The sequence below is a fragment of the Amblyraja radiata genome, chromosome 26 (assembly GCF_010909765.2).
Source record: "Amblyraja radiata isolate CabotCenter1 chromosome 26, sAmbRad1.1.pri, whole genome shotgun sequence".
Classification (NCBI taxonomy): domain Eukaryota; kingdom Metazoa; phylum Chordata; class Chondrichthyes; order Rajiformes; family Rajidae; genus Amblyraja; species Amblyraja radiata.
In genome coordinates, this window is record NC_045981.1 from 10,316,232 (window position 1) to 10,342,135 (window position 25,904).

At 44.5% G+C, this 25,904-nt stretch overlaps 1 protein-coding gene and 1 long non-coding RNA gene across 4 annotated transcripts in view; one reads left to right on the forward strand and one right to left on the reverse strand.

The window, feature by feature from the left end:
* cep131 (centrosomal protein 131) overlaps positions 1–25,904 on the forward strand; it is a 78,354-nt gene that overhangs the window by 13,569 nt on the left and 38,881 nt on the right. For 2 of the 3 annotated variants that reach the window (XM_033044224.1, XM_033044225.1), the window contains exons 5-14: positions 1,990–2,117; positions 4,436–4,549; positions 7,088–7,243; positions 10,844–10,930; positions 13,391–13,508; positions 14,536–14,652; positions 16,931–17,099; positions 18,723–18,799; positions 21,314–21,502; positions 24,159–24,350. In XM_033044224.1, the coding sequence (XP_032900115.1) occupies positions 1,990–2,117; positions 4,436–4,549; positions 7,088–7,243; positions 10,844–10,930; positions 13,391–13,508; positions 14,536–14,652; positions 16,931–17,099; positions 18,723–18,799; positions 21,314–21,502; positions 24,159–24,350 (1,347 nt within the window). The remainder of the gene's footprint in view (positions 1–1,989; positions 2,118–4,435; positions 4,550–7,087; positions 7,244–10,843; positions 10,931–13,390; positions 13,509–14,535; positions 14,653–16,930; positions 17,100–18,722; positions 18,800–21,313; positions 21,503–24,158; positions 24,351–25,904) is intronic. The other variant, XM_033044226.1, reaches the window with a different exon arrangement.
* Positions 3,240–24,959, reverse strand: LOC116987912. The gene is made up of 3 exons (XR_004415824.1): positions 24,916–24,959; positions 19,936–19,939; positions 3,240–3,361 (listed from the first exon to the last, which is right to left on the reverse strand). It is a non-coding gene; the product is annotated as an uncharacterized LOC116987912 (long non-coding RNA).

A 25,904-nucleotide genomic window follows, 5' to 3' on the forward strand; every position in this document is an offset into this window, starting at 1 on the left:
TCCGCCCCCACTTCTACTCCCAGAGCGGGGCCAAGAAAATTGAAGATAGACAAAAAATGCAAGAGTAAATCAGTGGGACCGGCAGCATCTCTGGAGAGAAGCAATGGGTAACCTTTTGGGTCAAGACCCTTATTTTCAGACTGAAGAAGAGTCTCGACCCGAAACATCATCCATTGCTTCTCTCCAGAGATGCTGCCGGTCCCGCTGAGTTACTCCAGCTTTGTGTCCATCTTCAAATGATGTCACGCGCTCCAGACGGCTGTGTGTACGCATGGAATCGCGCCTGACCTTCGTGGGACCGTCTCGGCTCAACCCGACCATGAGGTTGCTTAATTTGCGTGCCAAGGACACGTAAGTGGGACAGGCCCTTTAGTGTTTAAATTGCAATATCTGTTATTTACAGCCAGGTGGCGTAGTAGCATCGTGTCACTGAGGTTAGTATTGTTTCTTCACATTTTCCTAGACCCGTGTTCGGTCCTAACCAACGGTGCTTTTTGTCGAGTTTATACATTTTTCATGCGAGAAAAAGGCAGAACAAATCAGGGCTGGCAGCAGATGACCTCAGGAAGACTGAAGCCCATTGATGGCTGGGGAACGAGTAATTACAAGAGGGATACAACTTGTTACTCCAGCATTTCATGTTTTTTGATGGAGATTTACTGTTGTGGGTGTTCTTTTACATTGCAGCAGGCATCTCATCCTTCTTTAATTAATGCATGAAACAAATGTCCACTTGCACTACAAAATTGTCATGCCAATATTAGGGTCATATGAAATAGGAGTAGAATTAGGCCATTCGGCCCATCAAGTCTACTCCGCCATTTAATCATGGCTGATCTATCTCTCCCTCCTAACCCCATTCTCCTGCCTTCTCACCATAACTTCTGACATCCGTACTAATCAAGAATCTATCTATCTCTGCCTTAAAAATTATCCACTGACTTGGCCGCTCCAGCCTTCTGTGGCAGAGAATTCCACAGATTCACCACCCTCTGACTTAAGAAATGTCTCCTCATCTTCCTAAAAGAATGTCCTTTAATTCTGAGGCTGTGACCTCTAGTTCTACACTCTCCCACTCCAGTTAAAACACGATAAAGTTGCATTCCATGTGACTTTCAGGATATCTTTCTAAGCAATATCTTCTGCCTGATTGTCATTTGATACGACTCTTTTTTGTTTGTAGACCTGTACTAGTTTTAAACATGAGATCAGACTAGTTTAAGTGTTTAGTAAACTGACCTTGATCCCCTAGGTTCTGCAGAAACTCTCTGTTGTCTCCTGATTAATTTCGTGCTCTGGAAATAACTGCTTTGTGCTTTATGACCTTGGAGCCTTCTGTTTTAGAAACAAGTCCAATAGTTCTCCATTCCAGTGCTGTCGTTCCCCTGTACATAATGCAGAGAATCTGCCCAAATTATACACGTTGTCAGTTTGCATGCGTTTTTTTAAAAACAAAGCTAGTTTGAAGGCAAGAGAGAATCTTACTTCTGTAGGTAGACAAAAGTGTTGGAGAAACTCAGCGGGTGCAGCAGCATCTATGGAGGGAAGGAAATAGGCAACGTTTCAGGTCGAAGCACTTCTTCAGACTTCTCCTTCTTCAACATCTTACTTCTGTACATCTGTTCTGTCTTAACATTTTGCTGATGATGTTTACCCTCACAGTATAAGTCAAAGTCAAAGTCAATTTTATTCATCACATACACCCGAAGGTGCAGTGAAATGAATTTGCCAGCAGCAGTACAATTAAAAAAAAAAAAAAGAACACACAATACACAATAAGATTTAACACAAACATCCACCACAGCATTCTTCACTGTGGTGGAAGGCACAAAGTTCAGTCAGGCCTCCTCCTTGTTCAATCGGGGCAATGTTTACCCATTTTTAATGGGTGCAATTCATTTGAAAACCATTGTTGAAATATTAATATAAGTGCTTGTAGAATATTAGGTGTGTGCCTTTGAATTATTTGTGTTTTATTTTTAATGACAGGATGAAGAACCCAGAGTATTTCCAGATCCCGTCAATGGTCGCGATGCCAGTACCATAGATGTGCCAGTATTGGCTAGAAGGAGGGAGTCAGCTGTTTCATTAGCGGCCAACTTTACAGCCAACAATCGGTTAGTGTATGGAAAATTATAAACAAGCTGTTCAAAACCAAAATTGCTTGATTCCTGCATAGACTGTGTTTTTATTTTAATCTCAGCTTTGTGGATGTTTTTATTTGATCAGTGAAGACCAGTGAATGTGAAAGAGGACATGAAAAATGCATCTTATGGTGACTTGAAAGTTCCCCTTTTGAGTAAGAGATATTGCCAACTTGGATTTGATGTGATTTAGACCTCTGGAATTAATCATTTTTAAATTGTGCTGAATAATACAATTAGAAGGAGATGTAATGCACTCTCATTCATAATAATGGGACAATTTTAATCTATTTTCCTTGTTTATGAGGCTCTCACATTTTTCAGTATTTAATACACTAAGTATTTAATATACGGAGGTGGAGCTGGTACAACCTCGACATCCATACACCATTGCAATTGACAACACCTATGTGAATTCTACTACAGGTTTAATTTTGTTTCTTTTAGTTCAGCACGGAGTTTAGCACGGAAACAGGCCCTTCGGCCCACCGAGTACACACCGACCAGCGATCCCCGCACATTAACACTATCCCACACACACTAGGAACAATTTTACATCTACACCAAGCCAATTAACCTACAAACCTGTACGTCTTTGGAGTGTGAGAGCACCCGGGGAAAACCCACGGGAGAACGTACAAACTTCGTAAGGCAGCTCCTGTAGTCTGGATGGAATCCGGGTCTATGGTGTGGTAAGGGAGTAGCTCTACCGCTGTGCCACCGTGCGGCTCTGCGCAGGTCTTGACTTCAGCGTAGCCAGTGGCAATTGCACGAGTTAAAAGGTTATGAAAGCTGAACAAGAGTCGAGGCCTTTTTTCCCTTTACACCTGTAAACTGTTAATAAAAGTTAGCAAAGGTACCTATCCTCATAGGCCTTGAGAAGGTGATGGTAGCCTATCAAGAGCGAGAAACAGCACGGAAATGGGTCCCTTGGCCCACCAAGTCCACGCTCGCCCGTTCACTAGTTCTATGTTATCCCGCTTTTGCATCCACTCCCTACACAATAGGGGCAATTTACAGAGGCCAATTGACCTACAAAGCCACACATCTTTGGGAAATAGGAGGAAACTGTTTCTCTCGTGTCTGTCATCCATGTTTCAAATGTTGACATCGCTGTCATCGTACGACCTTAAAAGGACGCAAGCTTCCGGCGACAATCAGTGGGAGCCATCACTTGTTGCAATGGATGATGGTGGCAGCAGAATTAACTCAGCATACTTTCAGTTTCCAGCCCCGAGACGCGGACGCTTCTGCTATGGGTCCAGGAGGAAACTGGAGCACCTGGAGGAAACCAACGTGGTCACAGGGATAACATGTAAACTCCGCACAGACAGTGGGATCCGGTCAGGATCAAACCCAAATCTCTGGCGCTGTGAGGCACCTTGAACTGTTGCAGTCCACCTGTTGAAGATACTCCCACAGTGCCATTGGATATGGAATTTTGATCGTTAGACCAGCAGTGTAAATTTCCATGTCAGGATTGACTGTGATTTGGAGGGGAATTTGCATTTCCACACAATACCTTTCAGTGTCTTATGGGGTGGCAGAGCTTGTGGTTGTGGGAAGTTCTAGTTTAGTTTTGTTTAGAGATCCAGTGCGGAAATAGGCCCTTCGGCCCACCGTGTCCGTGCCGACCAGCGATCCCTGCACACTAACCCTATCCTACACACATTAGGGACAATTTACAATTATACCAAGCCAATTAACCTGTACGTCTTTGGAGTGTGGGAGGAAACCGGAGAAAACCCACCCAGGTCACGGGTCGAACATACAAACTCCGTATCGACAAGTTCAAGTGTTCAAGAGAGTTTATTGTCATGTGTCCTAGATAGGACAATGACATTCTTGCTTTGCTTCAGCACAACAGAATACTGTAGGCATAAATAAATACAGAACAGATCAGTGCGTCCATATACCATTGAATATATATATATACACACACATAAATAAGCATATAAAGTGCAATAGGCTATTGAAATTCAGATATTTGTTTGAGTTGAGTTGAGTTGACAAGCACCCTGAGTCAGGATTGAACCCGGGTCTCTGCCACCCTTTTGTTGTCAAAGAAGAGCAATCATAATATCCAGGGGGACTATTTTAAATTGGTATGGTGATCGGCACAAAAGGCCCATTCCTGTGTTGAACTGTTCTATGTATTAAAACATATATGGAACCAAACATTCTTAAATTTGCATAACTCAATAGTTTAGAGCCTGCCTGTTGATCAGTTTTTATCCTAATTTAGCTATGTTGGTTTTTTGTGGAATGAATCATCTTTGTCTTGTTTTTAGGAGCAACAAGGGAACTGTCGGGAATTCTGTCACTACGATGTTGCATAACAACTACTCTACAGTTGACAAACCTTTGACTCCAAAAAGTTCCAATCAGAAGGCAACATCTCTCAAGTAAGTACATTTTTCTCTATAATTCATTTTCATGTCATAGGAGCAAAATTAGGCCATTCGGCTCATCAAGTCTACTCCGCCATTCAATCATGGCTGATCTATCTTTCCCTCTTAACCCCATTCTCCTGTCTTCTCCCCATAACCCCTATATATAATAGTATATGTAATAGTACATATAAATACCCCTATATATAATAGTACATATAATACTACATATAAATTCTTGCTATTGCGGGAGTGCAGCGTAGGTTTACAAGGTATATTTTCGGGATGGCAAGACTGTCATATGCTGAGAGAATGGAGCAGCTAGGCTTGTACACTCTGGAGTTTAGAAGGATGAGAGGGATTCTCATTGGAACATATAAGATTGTTAAGGGCTTGGACACGCTAGAGGCAGGAAACATGTTCCTGATGTTGGGGGAGTCCAGAACTAGGGGCCACAGTTTAAGAATAAGGAGTAAGCCATTTCGAATGGAGACAAGGAAACACTTTTTCTCACAGAGAGTGGTGAGTCTGTGGAATTCTCTGCCTCAGAGGGCGGTGGAGGCAGGTTCTCTGGATGCTTTCAAGAGAGAGCTAGATTGGGCTCTTAAAAATAGCGGAGTCAGGGGATATGGGGAGAAGGCAGGAACGGGGTACTGATTGGGGATGATCAGCCATGATCACATTGAATGGCGATGCTGGCTTGAAGGGCCGAATGGCCTACTCCTGCACCTATTATCTATTGTCTATTGTCTATAATAGTAGAAATTAAAGAGTAGTTTTAGGTCCTCGTCCATTCAGCCATTTTTAATATGGTGCTGTTTATAAAGATAGACACCAAGTGTTGGAGTAACTCATCGAGTCAGGCAACATCTCTGGAGAAAAGGAATAGATGACGTTTCGGGTCGAGACCCTTCTTCAGACTAACAGTCGGGAGAGAGGGAAACTAGAGATATGGAAAGGTAAAAAGTATAAATGAGTACAAAAAGCTATAAAAAGAACAAATCAAAGCCAGCCAGATGATCAAGGAAAGAGGTTGAGTAGGCTGGGTCTCTATTCCTTGGAGCACAGGAGGATGAGGGGTATTCTCAAAGAGGTGTATAAAATCACGAGAGGAATAAATCAGGTAGATGCACAGAGTCTCTTGCCCAGAGTAGGGGAATTGAGGACTAGAGGACATAGGTTCAAGGTGAAGGGGAAAAGATTTAATAGGAATCTGAGCGGTGACTTTTTCCACACAAAGGGTGGTGGGTGCATAGAACAAGCTGTTAGAGGAGGTAGTTGAGGCATGGGCTATCCCAACATTTAAGAAACATGTACATGGATTGGATAGGTTTAGAGGGATATGGACCAAACGCAGGCAGGTGGGACATGTTGGCCGGTGTGGGCAAGTTGGGGCGAAGGGCCTGTTTCCACAATGTATCATTCTATGACTCTGACTCCTACACCTCTAAAACAGTCTCACTTCCTCATCTCGTAATCATCTATGCGTCACAACATATTACGCTTTGTTTTATCGTCTAGAGATAGTTGTAGGTGTGATTTGCCAGGTTTAGAATACTTTGCAAATCACCTGATGGTGTTCACAACTGACAATCTGCCAAATGGTACTTTGATCTGATGGTTAATTACCTACTTTAGGCACCTGAAGTCCCAGACGAACTCATTCTCATTACTTTACCAGTAAAATTGCTCGATCCAGTTGGACACAGCCAGCTTTGATTCCTTTCTTGTCAACAGAAATTCAGCGAAACAGCAGGTCTACCAGGAATTAAGAGTTCAGTTTAAAATTTGGTTGATAGACACAAAGCTGGTGTAACTCAGCGGGTCAGGCAGCATCTCAGGAAACAAGGAATAGGTGACGTTTTGGGTCGAGACCCTTCTTCAGACTGAGAGTCAGGGGAGATGGAATCGAGAGATATGAGAAGTGTAAAGAAGTTAAGTCTGACACACTTGTAACTTTACTTATTGTTTAATGATCACTCAGGTTAGACACATTCCAGCACTGACTACTTGCAGTCTATAACCGTGCTGGAACCAAGAGAGGGAGGGAGAGATGGAGAGAGTTATTATACTTGATAACTAAGTTAGTGGTACTGAGGTAGCTATATTATTGGTTGCATGCATGGACCATCTACAAGAAGGTACTTAGAAAAAAAGTACAAATCAAAGCCAGAAATGATGATCAAGGAAAGGTGGAGCCCACTGTTGGCTGTGGAAAAGGTGATAAGGAGCGGATACAAACAGTGAAACTCAGCGGGACGACAATGAAACTAAAGAAGGAGTCTCGACCCGAAACGTCACTCATTCCTTTTCTCCAGAGATGCTGCCTGTCTCGCTGAGTTACACCGGCATTTTGTGTCTATAAAAGTTACTGGATTTTGTTTCTTTAGATGATCTTATGGTATGTCAGTTGTAGCCTAATAAGTATTCAATCATTGGCTTGACTCTATTGTTGACAAATAATGGCAACTGCATTAAGATTCAAACTTGGCTGTTTATTTTGCTGCATGGATTCTAAGTCGATTTGTCAGCATCTTTGTATTATTTTGGCAGCAACATGATTAAAGTGCCAACTCGTGATGAGAACCGCTTGGACCAAAACTCCTTAAAGAAATCACAAAAAAACCTCTCCAGTAATAATGTTGCAACAAGGAACAACACAAGTATGTTGAACAAAAAGAAGGAGGTGACGGAAGAGGAAGCAGAAAGGTCAGTTTTAATCTTTAGCAACTAAAATATGTTGTTAATGAACCGTGCAATTCCTAATTGTGTCATTAATGTAGGGATGTTCTCACATCTCCTATCCCCGAGTCCCCATTTCTCTTTTTACCCCCACTCTTTCCCTTAGCCCAAAGAGGAGGCTTTGAGACAAAGCTTTCCCCTCTGCTCCAGTCAATCTGAGAAAGGGTCCCAACCCGACATGTCGTTTGTCAATTCCTTCCCCAGACTCACCGAGTTTAGTTGAGTTTAAAGATTTTAAACAGGCCACCGAGCCCGCGCTGACCGACATTCTCTAAACTAAATCTTGTATCTCTAAACTAAACTATAGGGGGAGATTGGATAGACTGGGGTTCTTTTCCCTGGAACAAAGAAGGTTGAGGTGACCTAATTGCAGGTAGATAGATATAGGATAGATATAATTTATTGCCACACAACCAGGGTTGGTGGAAATTTGGGTTGTCAGCAGCAGTACAATAATAAAGAACACACAATAAAACTGTAACACAAACATCCACCACAGCATTCATCACTGTGGTGGAAGGCACAAAAATTTGGCCAGTCCTCCTCCATTTCCCCCCCGTGTACAGGACCAGAGTCCAGAGTCAGTCCAGGATCAGCTCTTCCTCACCGGAGACCGCGGCTTTAGATTGTTGTAGGCCGCAGGCCGGCGGTCGAGATTTAAAGTCCCCGCCGCAGCCAGAAGTACCGTAGACTGCAGGGCCGGCGGTCGAAGCTCCCCTCCAGGGGTGATGGTAAGTCCATGCCGCACCCGCGGTAGAAGTTGGCCGCGGGCCGGCAGTGATGGCTTCTTCTTCCCCCGGGTCCCCCACGAGGGATGCCGGGCTGTAGACGCCGCACCAGCTGGAGCTCTGCAGACCGCGACTTCAGGCTGCGACTTCAGGCTGCCGGCTGCCCCGGGCCAGCGAAACGGAGCGCTCCCCTCCAGCGAGCCCCAGCGAGGGCTCACCCGCTCCACGCCGAGAGTCCATGCTGCGCCCGCCGCTGAAGCCCCGGGCGTGTCTCCGGGAAAGGCCGCGTCGTTCCTTGATGTTAGGCCACGGGGGAGGCGACCTGGAAAAAGTCGCCTCTCCATGGAGGAGGCGACCGAAGCGGTTTCCCCCTCACCCCCCCCCACACCACCCCCCACACAAAACACACGAAGAAACACAAAATACACACTTTAAAACATACTAAAAAATAAAAAAAAGCTGGAAAAACTGACGCGCTGCTGACAAGGCAGCCGCCAGAGCAGCGCCCCCTAACCTGTATACAAAATTATAAGGCATAGGTTGGGTAAATCGTCAGAATCTGTCCCCACATGGTAGAGGCATCACAAACACAAGATTTAAGGTGAAAGGAATGAGTTTTGATCTAAGGAGAAAGTGTCTGTGTTTTACACACAGAATGGTTGTCAGAGGTGGTAGAGTCAGATATAATCACTTTGTTCAACAGGCACTTGGATAGGTAAAGCTGGGAAGGATACGGTCCAAGTGCTGGCAAATGGATTGGTGTAGATGGGCAGAAAATGGACGTGGTGGACTTAATGGTTTGTTTCTGGGCTGAGTGATGAGTCTAAGACTATGATTTGTGAAGATGGAGAGTCAGAATTCTGAAATGAGTCATTTGGTGTCAAATACCTAACCTTCACCTGCTCTGTAGTTTCAGTAGTCATGTATTTTGGATGAAGACTGGACTAAAGTCGAGAGCTAATGGTTCTGGACAGAGTTTAGTTTTGTTTAGTTTAGTTTAGAGATACAGCGCAGAAACAGGCACTTCGGCCCACCGAGTCCGCACCCACCAGCGAACCCTGCATCTACTAATCCTACACTAGGGACAATTTTTTTAACATTTATACCAATGCCAATTAACCTGCAACCTGTACGTGGGAGAAAAGAGAAGTTCTCGGAGAACGGGAAGAGCGTACAAACTCCATGCAGACAGCGCCCGTAGCCAGGTTCGAACCCAGTTCTCGGCGCAGTAAGGCAGCAACTCTACCGCTGCGTCACCGTGCCACCCATAGTTCAGCCAAGGCATCACTGAACAGGTTGTTTCTCACCACCACCTATAGCTTTGTCTACAAGGCTCATGGTGGAGTGGAGTGCAATTAGTTGGAATACATTTATCCTCATGTACGATCACCCGTGCACTAGTTCTATTGTACACAGTAGTGACAATTTACAGAAGCCAATTCACCTACACGTCTTTGGAATGTGAGATGAAAATGGAGCACCCGGAGAAAACACATGCGGTCACAGGGAAAATGTAGATACACCGTTCAAACAGCGCCCATTGTCAGATTCAAACCCACGTCTCTGGTGCAAGAAGGCAGCAACTCTGCAGCTGAGCCACTGTGCCGCCTGTTAAATCTGTTTTAAATCTGTTGTGAAATCTGATTGTAATCTGTTTCGAATCTCTCTTATCGGATGCGAGTGTTACAATGAAACGAGTACTGTACCTATTTGGATTCAACCAATGTATTAGCAACAAGAAAGCCCAAATTTTGACACAATATCATCATCTTCATGGGTCATAAGCTTCTACACTGCTGTCATGGCTCATCAATCTTCAATGGGGAAAGGAATCTGGTTTAACTTGTGTGTGACACAGTCGTAACAAACTAGCAAGCCACTCAGTTGCATTACATTACTTTGACAAAGCCTTAGAAGAATTCTTCACCTTAAATGTTAGCAATGTTAGAGTTAGAACACGACCACCTCATCTGAGCCCAAAGGGACCCGAATTAATGTGTGGGGCTCGGTACATAAAGCATTTAATTGTGTTTGATCAGTGCTCGCTGACTCATTGATGTGTCCAGTGAGGAGGATTTGCTGAGTTTAACTCCACGTGTTCCCCATGATCAGTGTTTTAGTTTTTCATCCTTAAACAGAACAATAACATACCTGTGGTACACAAAATTGCTGGGGAAACTCAGCGGGTGCAGCAGCATCTATGGAGCGAAGGAAATAGGCGACGTTTCGGGCCGAAACCCTTCTTCAGAACGGTCTGCCTATTTCCTTCGCTCCATAGATGCTGCTGCACCCGCTGAGTTTCCCCAGCAATTTTGTGTACCTTCGATATTCCAGCATCTGCAGTTCCTTTTTGAACAATAACATACCTGTGATTGTTCTAACTGGGACAATAGACGAGTCTGGTGTGAAAATATAACAGGTATGTACAGGAGCTTGAACTGTGTTTGAATGACTCGGTTGAATTTTGATTTTATCCCCAAACAGGCCTCTAGTGCAATAAGGATCAGAGCAGATTGTGTTGCTTACTTGGGGGGGAAACAGGACTTTAAAATGTTTTTAAAGTATTAATTTACAGTTGAACAGAGTTTGTTTTCTCACCGGCATAAAGAACGTGTTTATTTCTTGATCCTGTATTCCTACACTATCCATGTTGCATTTATTATGTTTCTGTATGTAATCATATTACTTTGATAAAATTTGTATCTTTCACAAAGTTCTGAATGACGAGGGGTGGCAGTGTCTCGAGTGCCCATGCCAACAGCACCCTAAGTCCTAACTAAACAGTGAAAGGACTTTATCAAAGATTGTCTCTAAAAATATGTTTTTCTACCACCCTTAGAATCCAATACTTAAACATTAACGATAAAAAGGATTTTACCCAAGTGCTTCAGAACGATAATCCAGATTTCAATCATCCTGATTTTGGGTATGCGCAGATTTTCATGAAAGGAGTGTTTTGCTTTTTTATGGTGGTGTGCTGATAGCTAGATTTTGTGGTGCATATTCTACCCAATCCGTGTGTTTTGCAGAATATGCGTAGCATTGTGTTAGTGCTTCCTTGTGTTTCTTCTGGGTGTGTTTTTTCTTGTCTCGAGGTTTTTGTGGTTAAAGGCTTGAATTCTAAACTTGTTTTTGGTTGCAGCACGGTGCTGTCATTTCCCGACAATTGGGTTTAGTTTAGTTTAGAGATACAGCGCAGAAACAGGACCATTGTCCCTAACGAGTCCGCGCCGACCAGCGATCCCCTTACACTAGCACTATCCTAAACACTAGCGACAATGTACACTTTTTTACCAAAGCCAATTAACCTACAAATCTGTACGTCTTTGGAGTGTGGAGGAAACTGGAGCACCCGGAGAAAACCCACGCAGTCACAGGGAGAATGTACAAATTCTGAACAGACAGCACCCGTAGTCGGGATCGAACCCGGGTCTCTGGCGTTGTAAGGCAGCGACTCTACCTCTGTGCCAACGTGCCGCCCTTTGTTGTTGGTGAAAATGATGCAGTGAAAACTATTCTTGTGCTTTTCGTTTCCAATTGCATGCTGTTTCAGCTGGAAGAATAAACATTAAATCGTTTGGTGAATTGGAAAAGGTCAGGCTTAGACTCGAGCTGTTCCAGTCTGTATTGTTTCAGTAGGTTAAAGCACCATTAATTCCGTAACTTGAGGACTTGAGAGGCACTGGGAGGTAGGTATTTATGGAAATCACCTTTAGTAATGATCTGATACAAGGTTTTGTTTATTTCTTTCCAACAACTGATCCATATTATTTACTTGCGACCACGTTACAGATCGGCCATTACAGGCGTCCGAGGGAGATCTTTGCATGAAACTAAACCTATGCTGCATTCAACCTTTTGAGTTCCAGAAGCTGAGTGTAATTTGCTGGCATTTATAACCTTCAATGACCAACACAAAACTTTATGCAGAAAGGAGGAGGATATTAGAAGTGACATTAGAAGTGAAATCAGCCCAGCCCAAGTGAAACTGTGGACGCAGCCCAGTCCATCATGCCGACCAACGTCCCCTCCATTGACTCCATCTACACTTCACACTGCCTCGGCAAGGCCACCAGCATAATCAAGGACTAGTCTCAACCCGGTCACTCCTTCTTCTCCCCTCTCCCATCAGGCAAGAGGTACTGAAGTTTGAAAAAGCACACCTCCAGATTCAGGGACTTTTTCCCCAGCTATTATCAGGCAATTGAACTGTTCTCACCAACTAGAAACAGTCCTAACCTCCCATCTACCTCATTGGAGACCTTCAAACTATCTTTAATCGGACTTTACTGGACTTTATCTTGTAATAAACGTTATACTCTTTATCCTGTGTCTGTACACTGTGGACTTTTTGATTGTAATTATGTATAGTCTTGTCACTGACTGGATAGCACGCAACAAAAAAAGGTTTTTGTTGTACTTCGGTACATGTGACAATAATAAACTCATCTAAAACTAAAATAAATTTCAGAAGCATAGGAATATTACGTGACAAAGAGATGAGAATTTTGACAAAATCAATGGGGGATAAAATTGTCATTATCAACGAGAACTTTATCGCAACAAGTGAAATTGAGATGGATTTGTTTATCTTGGTGAATGCAATAACTGCCTACTTTATTGTAGCGTGCTTTGGAAAATAAAGTACAAATGCTTCATTCTGTACTTTGTTGTGTTTACGACAAAGGTGCTCTGGGCCAAATGATTAATGGTGTCTCAAAACATGCTGGCATTGAAGAGGTGTCAAGTTGAGGTTTACGAGAAACATCCCGGGGATGATTGGGTTCACGTATGAGGAGCGTTTGATGCCTCTGGGCCTGTACCCGCTGGAGTTTAGATAAAGGAGGGGAGATCTCATTGAAACTTGCTGAATAATGAAAGGCCTAGATGGTGATGTGGAGAGGATGTTTCCAGTAGTGGGAGAGTCCAGGACCGAAGGGCACAGCCTCAGAATAAAAAAACATACCTTTAGAATGGAGATGAGGAGGAATTTCTTTTGCTAGAGGGTGGTGAATCTGTGGAATTCATTGTCCAAGATGGTGGTGAAGGCCAAGTCTTTGGGTATTTTTAAAGTGGAGATTGATGGATTCTTGAGTTGTAAGGGTGTCAAAGGTTACGGGGTGAAGGCAAGAGATTGTGGTTGAGAAGGAAAAAAATAGATCAGCCTGAATGAATGGACGAGTAGGGACAATGGGCCGAATGGCCTCATTCTGCTCCTATGTCTTATAGTCTTATGAAAATTTGGCTGACAATTGAATGAATACAAAATACTTCCATAGATTAACACCCAGTAGGAATGCATTCTCTTTGTAAAATAGGAAATGATCAATTTCAGGTTGTTTTTTGTTAATACTCCCTCACTTGCTTTCTCGTTTGCCTGCAACAGATTCATACAACAGGTGAATCGTGCAGCCATTGTCATTCAGCGTTGGTATCGACGACATATCCAGAGGCGCAGAGCAAGTCAAGCGGCACTAAAGCGACTACTTGCTGCAAAGAAACAGGTGCAAAATACTTTAATAAGTCATTTTACCTGATAAATTTCAGCCACTAGATAACTAGGTTTTGACATTTAGTTTATTTGAGCTTTCTAAAGGCAACATGGGGAATGTTACGTGGAACAGGATCCAGACCGATCTAATGAATAACAAGGAACTGTAGATGCTGGTTTATACCAAAGATGGACGCACAATGCTGAAGCAATTCAGCAGGTCAGGCAGCAACCCTAGAGGACGTGTTTCTAAGAAGGGTTCTGACCCAAAACGTTGCCAATCCATGTTCTCCCAGGAAACTGCCTGACCCGCTGAGTTACTCCAGCACTGTGTATATCCATATTGATCTAGTTCATTCTGGCAGTTGCATCCACTTTATCGAGCTTTAGCGATACAGCGCGGAAACAGGCCCTTCGGCCCATCGAGTCCCACACAACCAGCGATGACCCCGTACACTGACCTACACACACCAGGGGCAATTTTACAATTTTATCGAAGCCAAATAATCTACAGACCTGTATGTCTTTGGAGTTCGGGAGGAAAACAGAGCACCCGGAGAGAACCCACACGGTCACAGGTTGCGCATACAAATTCCATACATATAATACCCGCAGGCAGGATCGAACCCGCGACTCTGGTGCTGTAAGGCAGCAACTCTACCATTGTGCAACTGTTCCGCCCAGTTGACAGAAATTATTCAATGTTGTTAGGATTTCTGTCATGAATTATAATTCCATCAAGCTGTGTGTTTCTAGCTTACTGTGTCAGAAATATTTATTTGATATCGTAAGTCCATAAGTGATCGGAGCATAATTAGGCCATTTGGCCCATCATGCCCACTCCGCCATTCATTCATGGCTGATCTATCTCGCCCTCCTAACCCCATTCTCCTGGCTTCTCCCCATAACCCCTGACCCCAGTATTGTAATGACTTCCATAGTGGGCACAATATTGGTTCACACTTCAGCGGTGTGTAAATGCAGCTTGGTTGTCCAGTATAATATATATTGCAATACAAATAATCTGCTTGTACTGTCAGGCGAAAGAGCAAGAGATGCTGGCTGAAAGTGTCCATGAATACCAAAGGAGAAAAGGTGAGGAGAGGAGGAAGATCCGCGAAGAGAAAGCTCGACAGGCCAGGAAGGCAGCCATACAGGTGCTGTATCTTTCTGCATTCAGGTTTAGCATGATTTTGTTTCACAATAACCTTACTCTTAATACCCTTAGTTTCAATACGATTGCGGTACAACCAGTTTGACAATGTCAATTTAAAGTTTCTTCATCAAGGAACTCCTTGTAGTCAGAATGTGTAGGAAAGAACTGCAGATGCTGGTTTAAATCGAAGCTAGACACAAAATGCTGGAGTAACTCAGCGGGACGGGCAGCATCTCTGTGGAGAAGGAATGGGTGACATTTTGGGTCGAGTCCCTTCCTCGGACTGAAGAAGAGTCTCGACCTGAAATGTCACCCATTCCTTCTCTCCAGAGATGCTGCCTGTCCCGCTGAGTTACACCAGCATTTTGTGTCTATTTTCGTAGTCAGAGTTGTACAGCATCGAAACAGGTCTTTCGTCTCGCCACATCCATGCCAATCCTTTTGCCCACCTGCACTAATCGCTGGCATTTGGTCCAAGTGTCGCCATGTTGTGCCACCGACAAAGTTACAAATGTTCAGCGGACAATTGTACGATTGTATCTGATTTCATCGCATCCTCAGGCAGCACCAACAACCACTCTCTGTACGAAACACATTCCCCTTGGATTGCCTTTAAAACTCCTTCCTCTGGCCTTAACCCTATGCCCTCTTGTTTTTGATGTCCCTACCATGGAGGGGGGGGGGGGGGGGGGGGGGAGGATTCCGACTATCTTACCCATTTTGGATATCTTATCCATGTCCATTATAATTTTATATACCACTGTGAGGTCACCCCCTCAGCTTCCGTTACTCAAGGGAAAACAAGCCCAATTTATCCAATCTCTCCCTGCAACTAAAGTCCTCCAATGCGGGTAACATCTGGAGAATCTCCTCTCGGCTTTCTCAAGTGCAGCACCATTAAAATAAAACTGTGCAGTACCGTATAGTATTATTTGTGTGGAAAAACATTATTTCTACATGCCCATCCCTTTTATTACTTCAAGTTCTACATGGATAGGACAGGTTTGGAGGGATATGGACAGTATTGGCCGGTGTGGGCAAGTTGGGCCGAAGGGCCTGTTTTCACACACTATCACTCGATGACTCCATTTTTTCCAATTCCATGTTGTGGCCCTAATGGGCCTGTCCCACTTGGCGACTCATAGTCGTAGCAGGTCGCCGAAAAACCGGCGACAACCTACATCATCCTGGCGACGACCCACGACAGCACCTACGTCAGGAGAAGTCAAGCTACGCTCATTGGCATCAAACCAACTGTCTCCGAAAAAATTTCAGCGTTGAAAATTTAGCGGCAGCCAGAAAGTCGCTACGACTTTTTGCGCGACTGAGGAGACTACTGCCGACGACCACCGGCAAACATGTGGTGACAAACTAGTCGTCTGGAGTTGCCAAAAAAATCGCCTGAGTGGGACAGGCCCATTAGAGTCAAAACTAATTGAGTGCATTTTGAATTGCTGAAGGGTTCTGGTTACTGAATCAACAAATTCCATGGTATTAGAATTAACTTTAAATAGAAAGCTTTTAAGTTTGTCCAGCATGAGCAAGATTAATTGAATGTATCCCGTCAGTGCTGTGAATTTCTTTGATTAAAGGCCTGTATGGGCCATAAGGTTTTATGGATTGTGTGATATCCACATACTTTGTTAACTTTTTTATAGCAATAATATCTTGTCTTGATTGACTATTTTTTTTCATAGAATGGTTTATTCTGATCAATAATGGGGGTAAATAATATCCCGGAGACCTGAAAACCACATTGATACATTTTTTTGGTTTTCTTCCAAGTTTGTTCCAACACTAACTTGAGACTTCATGTAATATCTGTCAGTGTGCTTGGACTGAATGAATGTTGACTGGTTGAATATGTGACACCACCGAGACGACAAATCTTTCTTAGTTTACCGATCAAGAAGGTAAATAAGATCACAATAAGGTAATAAGATCATAAAGTGATAGCAGAATTCGGCCATTCGGCCCATCAAGTCTACACTGCCATTCAAGCATGGCTGATCTATCTCTCTCCCTCCTAACCCCATTCTCCTGCCTTCGCCCCATGACCCCTGACACCTGGGTGTAGAAGGTGGTCACTACGTAGTCCAATCATGAACTAAATTAATTTAATAAAATTTAAATGTGATGCAAATTCACCAAGTTAGTTGAACAGTGTTTTAGTTAAAGACGAGCAAATAGTTCTGAAAAGGTGAATGTGGAAGAAAGCCTATTGGTAATCTGAAAATGTGGGATTAAATGTTGACGGATTCAAGGTGTGCTTCCTGTAGGAACTTCAACAGAAACGGGCTGAAAAGGCAGCAGAAAGCAAGAGAATTAGTGAGGAAGAAGTCGCTGCACTTAAAGAGAGGAGCAAGGTGCCGAAGAGAAAAGTAACTAAGACCATGCCTGTAAATAATACAAGTCCAGCCCACAGTCAAGTCAAGTCTGGAAATCCAGGTATGGGACAGTACTATTATCAATGTGATAAGGGATGAACAAAATATGATAAGGAGGAGAAATTTGTTCGATTCAATAAATACATTTTTGATTTTTTTTTTTAAGTTACTTTCTATTTTTGTCACATAATGTCATGGTGGTTTTAGTATCCTGTAGCATGAATTTTCAGTATCATAACAATTTGACACAGGGTGCAGTGGCAGATTTGCTGCCTTAACAGCACCAGAAACCCGCTTTCGATCCTGATTGCAGGTGCTGTCTGTACGGAGTTTGTACATTCTAATCCCTGTGACCACGTGGGTTTTCCCCCCCAGGTGCTCGTGTTTCTTCCCACACTCCAAAGACGTACAGGTCTGTAGGTTAATTGGCTTTGGTAGAATTGTAAATTGTCTCTAGTGTGTAGGATTGATTGTGTTAGTGTACAGGGTGATCACTGGTCAGCATGGACTCAGTGGGCCGAAGGGCCTGTTCCCGCCCAGTATGTCTAAAGTCTAAAATTATGCAATAGAGAGAAAAGCAGCACATATGAAAGAAGGGGTCTTCTTTCACATCTGGAAGAAGGGAAACTTTTATCCTCTACCCAATTATTTTTCCAAGTCAAGTCAAGTCACTTTTATTTCTATAGCACATTTAAAAAACAACTCTCGTTGACCAAAGTGCTTTACATTGGTGGCGGTACCAACGTTATACAACAGTGGTTCATAGATTAAGTACATACACAAATACATACATATAGCCCTCACTCAGAGGACGTGAGAGTAAAGATGAGTTTTAAGTCTCGACTTAAAAGAGTCGATGGAGGGGGCAGTTCTGATGGGAAGAGGGATGCTGTTCCACAGTCTAGGAGCTGCAACCGCAAAGGCGCGGTCGCCCCTGAGCTTATGCCTAGACCGCGGGATGTTCAGTAACCCCAAGTCGGCCGATCTGAGGGACCTGGAGGTGGTGTGGTGGGTAAGCAGATTTTTGATGTAGGTGGGGGCAAGCCCGTTAAGGGCTTTGTAAACATAAAGAAGGATCTTGAAATTTATTTGGAACCGCACAGGGAGCCAGTGGAGAGAGGCCAGAATTGGGGTGATGTGGTCCCTTTTTCGGGTGCCCGTCAGGAGTCTCGCTGCGGCGGACCAGTTGCAGGCGGGATTTCCAATGGTATAGCTGTAAATTTGTCTTGAGATTTTAGAGATTCATTATACAACAAAGCTTCAGCCATAAGGGGTGCAGCTGGGGGAGCTGTGCCTCAGCTCTGGTGGCCTGGTCCAGCCTTCAGCACAGGTGCTGTCTGTGTGGAGTTTGCATGTTCTCCCTCTGACTACGTAGGTTTCTCCTGGGTGCTCCAGTTACCTTCCATATCCCAGGCACCCACAGAATTGGCCCCTAACATAAATTCCCATTCATATAGGAATCAAAATGTGGTTAGTGTCAGATTAGTGTAAGTGGGTGCCTGGTGGTTGGTGGGGACTTAAAGGAGCTGTCCCAGTATTGCATGACAATGCGGGCTCTGTGACATTGTATTGGCGACTCCTCCTCACACATCTATAAGTTTATTCATGCTTGTGACTGCATCTTTTTCTCAATACGTCCGCATTTCATCTTTACTTCATTTTTTTTTAAACATTCCCAATGCAGCCGCTAGCCCAGAAGTGTATTCTAACCCAAGAACTGAAACTACTGTGGGACCTTGTGTGAAAACAGAAGAATCGCAGGTATGAGTTGAATTATTCTAAGATGTAATCTATATTACTAAATCTCTGTTCTTGACCGCTTTTGGCCTTCTGTGCTGCGATTTCCGAGAGAACGCCGCCACCTACGGCCGTCATTTTTGGCCACCTCGCTCAGAGCCCCCCTCCGCCGCGTGTGTGCCGAGGATCTTTCCCGTCGATGAATAATGACAGAGATATTAATGTTTTTACAAAATTCCCCATTCTCTCTGCTGCCCCCGCTGGCGGCAGGGGGGAGGGAGGGACTATAAAACCAGGAAGTGGTGTGCCTCAATTAATCTCTGCAAGATGGAGCTTTGTCAATTAGTCTCCCCTCCACACCCCTACCTTCTTCCCTCTACCCTACCCCCTCCCTGCTCCCCACCTCTCACCCCTCTCTCAGCATCCCCTCTCTCTCCCCCTCACTCTCACCCTCTCTCTCTCCTCCCCCACCTTTCCCCCTCACCCACCCTCCCTCTTCTTCTCCTCTCCACCCCCCTCTCCCTCTTGCCCCTCTCTCTGTGTCTCTGTGTCTCTCTCTGTCTCTGCCCCTTCTCTCTCTGCCCCCCCCCCCCTCTCTAGATGTGACTGCAAGTTGGGGGCTATGCGTCAGTAGATAGGGTGGTTATGGGGTAAAAGGAGCAAATTAATAATATTAATATAATATCAAGGGGGGTAATTAGAGCGGGGGGGGGGGGGGTAGTTAGTGTGTGACGCTGCATGCCGCCTCCCCCCCACAACCGCACGTTGGGGGAACAGACCCAACGGGTCTGCACTTGGTCTAGTCTTCTTATAAAAACAGTGATTCAACTTGGCAAGAGTAGGGTTAATTGAAAATCGATTATGTTTAAAGATTTTCAAGCTGAAGCATTAAGTCTGTTTTTATTTTTAAAGATCTTACCTGACCTACGGGCTGTATCTAGTAAGGTAGAGTATAGTTAGTTGTATTTTGAGCATACTAAGTTAATGCAAACAAATATGTGGGCATTTGGTATCAGCATTGAGCCATATCAGTTGCATCTAGTGCTATGTTAAGAGCATCTTGAAGTTCCTCATGATTGTAATGTGAGAACATGTGTAGATGGGCTGACAATTGAAATTAGACTTCATAAATGCTGGGAAAGGGATTCAAATAGCGAGACTAACCTTAAAGATAGCTGAAGTATACACTAGGAATGGACTTATTTGCTTAGAACCACACGGATAAAGAAATGCTTTCAAAGAGTTGATCCATCAGTAGGAGTATTATCGCTTTGCAGAGGGTATAGAATGAGACATGAGGATTTACCAGCCAATGTCAGAGGGGGGAAAAAGTTATGTTTATTCCACATTATTTGGCTTACTTCAGAATGAAATTTAAATAGAAATTCATGGGACAAGTGCAGCTTTTTTCATTGGATGAAAATCGAGGACTGATATTGGACGCTCAGTGAGAATTCAACCATATCCATTTTATGGTTCGATGATTTAATCTTGTTTTTCTAATTCATCTCTAGTTTTTATTTAACGTCTGATCAGCCTATTGATCGTATTGTTGTTAGTTTCTCGTTTCGCATTTTGTACTGCTCCCTATGCGATTATTTCATTTTTCTGTGGATTTCCATTAAAATTCTTTTGCTTCATCTCTCCACAGTCAGAATGCCTGCCAATGTTCACTATTGAGGTCTATATAATGTAAAAGTTAATTGAGATACAGGTCGGCAATGGCTTGCCACAATTTTGCAAGGGCCAATACCTAAGGGAATGGAGAAAGCAATTTAAAAATATTGGTGAATTTTTTATTTGTAAAATCATTTAAAAAAAAATAGAATAATAGCACCATCTTTTCAGTGCCACGCTGAGAAGAATGCTGTAGTGTCTGAAGTGTTTTCTTTCTATTGAGTCATGAATCCTATCTGCTTGTGTGTACAAAAGATTGCATGGCACAATCAATCAAAGATAATGTCAATTCTCCCAGACTCTCTGACAGTCTTTGATCATAAAACTAGATTTCCTAGTTATTTTCTTTTAATATTTTTTGTGAGTTTTGATGCCAGCATTTCAGCTACTGCATTTGGCTGCAGAATATTTGGTTCTTGATTAGTACAGGTGTCGAAGGTTGTGGGGAGAAGGCAGGAGAATGGGGCTGAGAGGTAGAGATTGATCAGCCATGATTGAATGGCGGAGTAGACTCAATGGGCCGAATGGCCAAATTATGCTGCTATGACTTATGAACAATGGTGTCCAATTTTATGGCCTACAAACCTGTACGTCTTTGGAGTGTGGGAAGAAACTGAAGATCTCGGAGAAAACCCACGCAGGTCACTGGGAGAACGTACAAATTCCGTACAGACAGCACCCGTAGTCAGGATCGAACCCGGGTCTCCGGCGCTGCATTCATTGTAAGGCAGCAACTCTACCGCTGCACCACCGTGCCGCCAAACTGAACCCATTAGTTTGCATTTAGTATTGGAAGAGTTTGTTGGTACAAAGCATCCTATAGAAAGCTCGGTTTGAGCAACTACTCTCAATACTTTGCAGAACCAATCGCAGGATGTGATACTGAGAGAGATGCCAGCTGAGGAGCAGGAGGCAATGGCATTGAGTTTTGCCCAGTCTAAAACAACGCTGAACGATGTGCTCGACACACTCAGACTGTTGGAGACAGAACCCGAACTACTTCCAGAACCAAAGGTGTACAAAAGGGATAAATATGCCTGGATAGACGAGGTAAGCGCTGGCCTTTCGTGAAGGAAAGATGCCAGATGATCTGCTCAATCGGGCTTCATCTTGCATTTCACACAGAGTGCAGACATAATTCGCCAATACCATACTGACAAACCCACAAGTTCTCACATAAAGTTCAATGGAGATGAAAGCCTTCAAAACCAATCGGGAAGCTCATCTTTGTATTTGCTCTGAGGATCATGAGGAGAACGATGTCCCAATTCCTGTCCTCAGCAACCCTTCCGATGAAGGCAGAGGTAAACACCAGCTTTACTACCTTGTCCATTTGTGGCGCCATTTTCAGCAAAGCTATGAATTTGCGCCCAAGGACCCCTCTATAAACCACCCTTTTAAAGTCCTTGCCGTCTTCAGTATATGTCCTGCCAGTATTAGACAACCCAAAATGCATTACCTTACACTTCTCCAGATTACATTGCATCTGCCGCTGTTTCACCCAACGTTTCAACTGATCTATGTCCCTCTGTATCCTTCGGCAACCATCCTCACCATCTACAACATAAATAAACCTTGTGTCGTCAGCAAACCACAAATATTCTCATCCAAGACATATACCGCAGATAAAATGTACTTGTCAGGTCATAAGGTCTGCAGTGATAGGAGCAGAATTAGGCCATTCGGCCTACTCCGCCATTCAATCATGGCTGATCTTTCTCTCCCTCCTAACCCCATGCTCCTGCCTTCTCCCCATAACCCGTGACTCCCGTACTCATCAAGAATCTATCTTTCTCTGCCTTAAAAATATCCATATGTTAACCCACTCATTCCTGGGATCATTCTTGTAGACCTCCTTTGTACCCTCTCCAATGCCAGCGCATTCTTCCTCAGATATGGGGCCCAAAATTGTTCACAATACTCCAAATGCGGCCTGACCAGTGCCTGATATATGTATACACACACACGCGCACACACACACACACACACACACACAAACGTATATCTATGTGTGTGTGTGTGTGCACATGAGGTAGAGCATATGTGGGAGTCAGATATAAACATGTATCTCTCTCATGCCTATACATATACGTTTGAGTATATTGTGTGTGTTCCAAGAGTACAATAAGAAATGAAGCTGACATTTTGTCTCAACACCCAATACCAGGAGAAGAGGTACATGGAGCCTTGGGCCCAGCTGGAATCTGATAAATAAGGAAAGTGATAATGGGAATTATTACCAGGTTCCGACTACATAATAATAATAATTCAACCATACACCTCTGACCCCGTCTCTCTAAATCTAAACAATGAATTAACAATTAACAAAGAAATAAACAATGAACCCTTTCAGGACAGAGACACGTCCTAAAAGAGCGTGCATCACACTCAAACCTCTCGTAGTTCGGTCCTGATTAAAGGAGGTGCCGGGCCATCAGTTGCTGGAAAATCGGTGATGGGCTATACTATCACCCTCGACATCACAGGAGACAGACTCGACTGACCTTGATCCCACCGCCTCCATCACAGGAGACAGACTATCGACTGACCTATCATAAACCCACTGACTCCCATAGCTATCTTGACTACACTTCTTCCCACCCTGCTTCCCGTAAAGACGCTATCCCCTGCTCCAAATTCCTCCATCTGCGCCCAAGATGAGGTGTTCCATTCCAGGTCATCGGAGATGTCCTAATTCTTTAGAGAACGGGGTTCCCCTCTTCCATTATAGATGAGGCCCTCACCAGGGTCTCCTCGATATACCGCAACTCCGTTCTTGCTCCCCCCTCTCCCCATTCGTAACAAGGACAGTCCCCTTTGTCCTCACCTTCCACCCCATCAGCTGTCGCATACAACACATAATCCTCTGACATTTTCGCCACCTCCAACGGGATCCCACCACTGGCCACATCTTCCTATCTCCACCCCTTTCCGCAGAGACCGTTCCCTCTGCAACTTCCTGGTCAACTCGTCCCTTCCCACCCAAACCACCCCCTCCCCAGGTACTTTCCCCAGCAACCGCAGGAGATGCAACACCTGTCCCTATACCTGAACTCCGTCCAAGGACCCCCCACAGCCTTTCCAGGTGAGGCAGAGGTTCACTTGCACCTCCTCCAACCTCATCTACTGTATCCGCTGTTCCAGGTGTGGACTCCTGTATATCGGCGAGACCAAGCGCAGGCTCGGCGATCACTTCGCTGAACACCTCCATTCAGTCCGCCTAAACCTACCTGATCTCCCGGTTGCTCAACACTTTAGCTCCCCTTCCCATTCCCACACTGACCTTTCTGTCCTGGGCCTCCTCCAGTGTCAGAGTGAGGCCCAGTGCAAATTGGAGGATCAGCACCTTGTATCTTGCTTGGGCAGCTTTCACCCCAGCGGTATGAACATTGACTTCTCTAACTTCAAGTAACCCTTGCGTTCTGTCTCTCGCCATCCCCTCCCCCTTCCCAGTTCTCCGACCAGTCTCACTGTCTCTGACTACATTTTATCTCTGTACCACCCACTCAATAGACAATAAGTGCAGGAGTAGGCCATTCGGCCCTTCGAGCCAGCACCGCCACTCCCCTGACGTCAGTCTGAAGAAGGGTCTCGACCCGAAACGTCACCCATTCCTTCTCTCCAGAGATGCTGCCTGTCCCGCTGAGTTACTCCAGCATTTTGTGTCTACCTTCTGTTACCCTCCGCTCTCTTTTTAACAAAATAGGATTGTAACTCGACATCCCTGACGGCAGATAACCTGGAGAAGCTCGGACAAATAGAAGAGGATTCAGGTCGGCCTGAGGATGGTACTCTGTTGTCAGAAGCAAAGTTGAAAAGCATTATGAGTTTCCTGGATGAGATGGAGAACGCTGAGCAAGAACGGCCAACATCCTGTACCTCAATGGCACCCAGAGAGGCAAGTCACATAGAGTCATACAGTGTGGAAACAAGCCCTACTTGCCCAAGCCGACCATCATGCCTCATCTACACTAGTCTCACCTGCCTGCGTTTGGCCCATATCCCTCCAAACCTACCTGTCTAAATGTTACCCCTCAGATTCCTATGAAACCTTTTTCCTCCCCCTTCATCATAAACCCATTTCCTCTGGTTCTCTATTCCCCTACTCTGGGCAAGAGACTGTGCATTTACCCGATCTATTCTTCTCATGATTTAGTGCACCTCTGTAAGATCACTCCTCATCCTCCTGTGCCCCAAAGCATAAAGCCGTAGCCTGCTCAACCTCTCCCGATAGTTCAGTCCCCCGAGTCCTGGCAACATCCTGGTAAATTTTCCCTGGTCCCTTTCAAGCTTAACAACGTCTTTCCAAAACTGCACACAATTACCCAATACAATAAATGTGGCCTCACCAATGTCTTCGAAAATTGGATCATGACGTCCCAACTTTCTATACTCAATCCTCTGACTGATGACGGCTAATGTGGAGAAACGTGATCAATTTAGCTGCAGCTCCAGAATCAAACCATATAACCATATAACCATATAACAATTACAGCACGGAAACAGGCCATCTCGACCCTTCTAGTCCGTGCTGAACACATAATCTCCCCTAGTCCCATATACCTGCGCTCAGACCATAACCCTCCATTCCTTTCCCATCCATATAACTATCCAATTTTGCGAGGAGTTTTACAGAAAAATGCAATGAATTTACCGAAAAATCTGAAATATTTCTGATGCTGTGCGGCAGCAGCTCAACCAGCTGCACCACCATGCCGCCCATCTGGAAAGATGCTTAATAAAGTTTGGGTCAATTACGCCTTGTGATGAAGGATTATTGACCTGAAACATTGTGTGTCCACCTCTGTTGACTGAGCTAATGAGTGAATCCTGCTTTGATCCTCCTTGTACTTGCTGATCGAATTTACGTTTTCCAATGTTTGGGTGGCGCGGCGGTAGAGTTGTTGCCTTACAGCGCCAGAGACCCCGGTTCTATCCCGACTACGGGTGCTGTCTGTTCGGAGTTTGCACGTTCTCCCCGTGACGTGCGTGGGTTTTCTCCGGGATCTCCGGTTTCTTCCCACACTCCAACGATGTACAGGTCTGTAGTCTAATTGGCTTTGGGAAAATTGTAAGTTGTCCCTAGTGTGTGTGGGATAGTGACAGTGCGCGGGGATTGCTGGTGGTCGGCGTAAACTCGGTGGGCTGAAGGGCCTGTTTCTGCGCTGTATCTCCAAACTAATCTAAACTAAAGCAAGAGGGAAGTTATTGCTGCAATAGACAATAGACAATAGGTGCAGGAGTAGGTCATTCGGCCCTTCAAGCCAGCACCGCCATTCAATGTGATCATGGCTGATCATCCACAATCAGTACCACGTTCCTGCCTTCTCCCCATATCCCCTGACTCCGCTATCTTTAAGAGCCCTACCTAGCCCTCTCTTGAAAGTATCCAGGGAACCGGCCTCCACTGCCCTCTGCATGCAGGGAATTTTCCCTTTGTTGAAGGATGGGA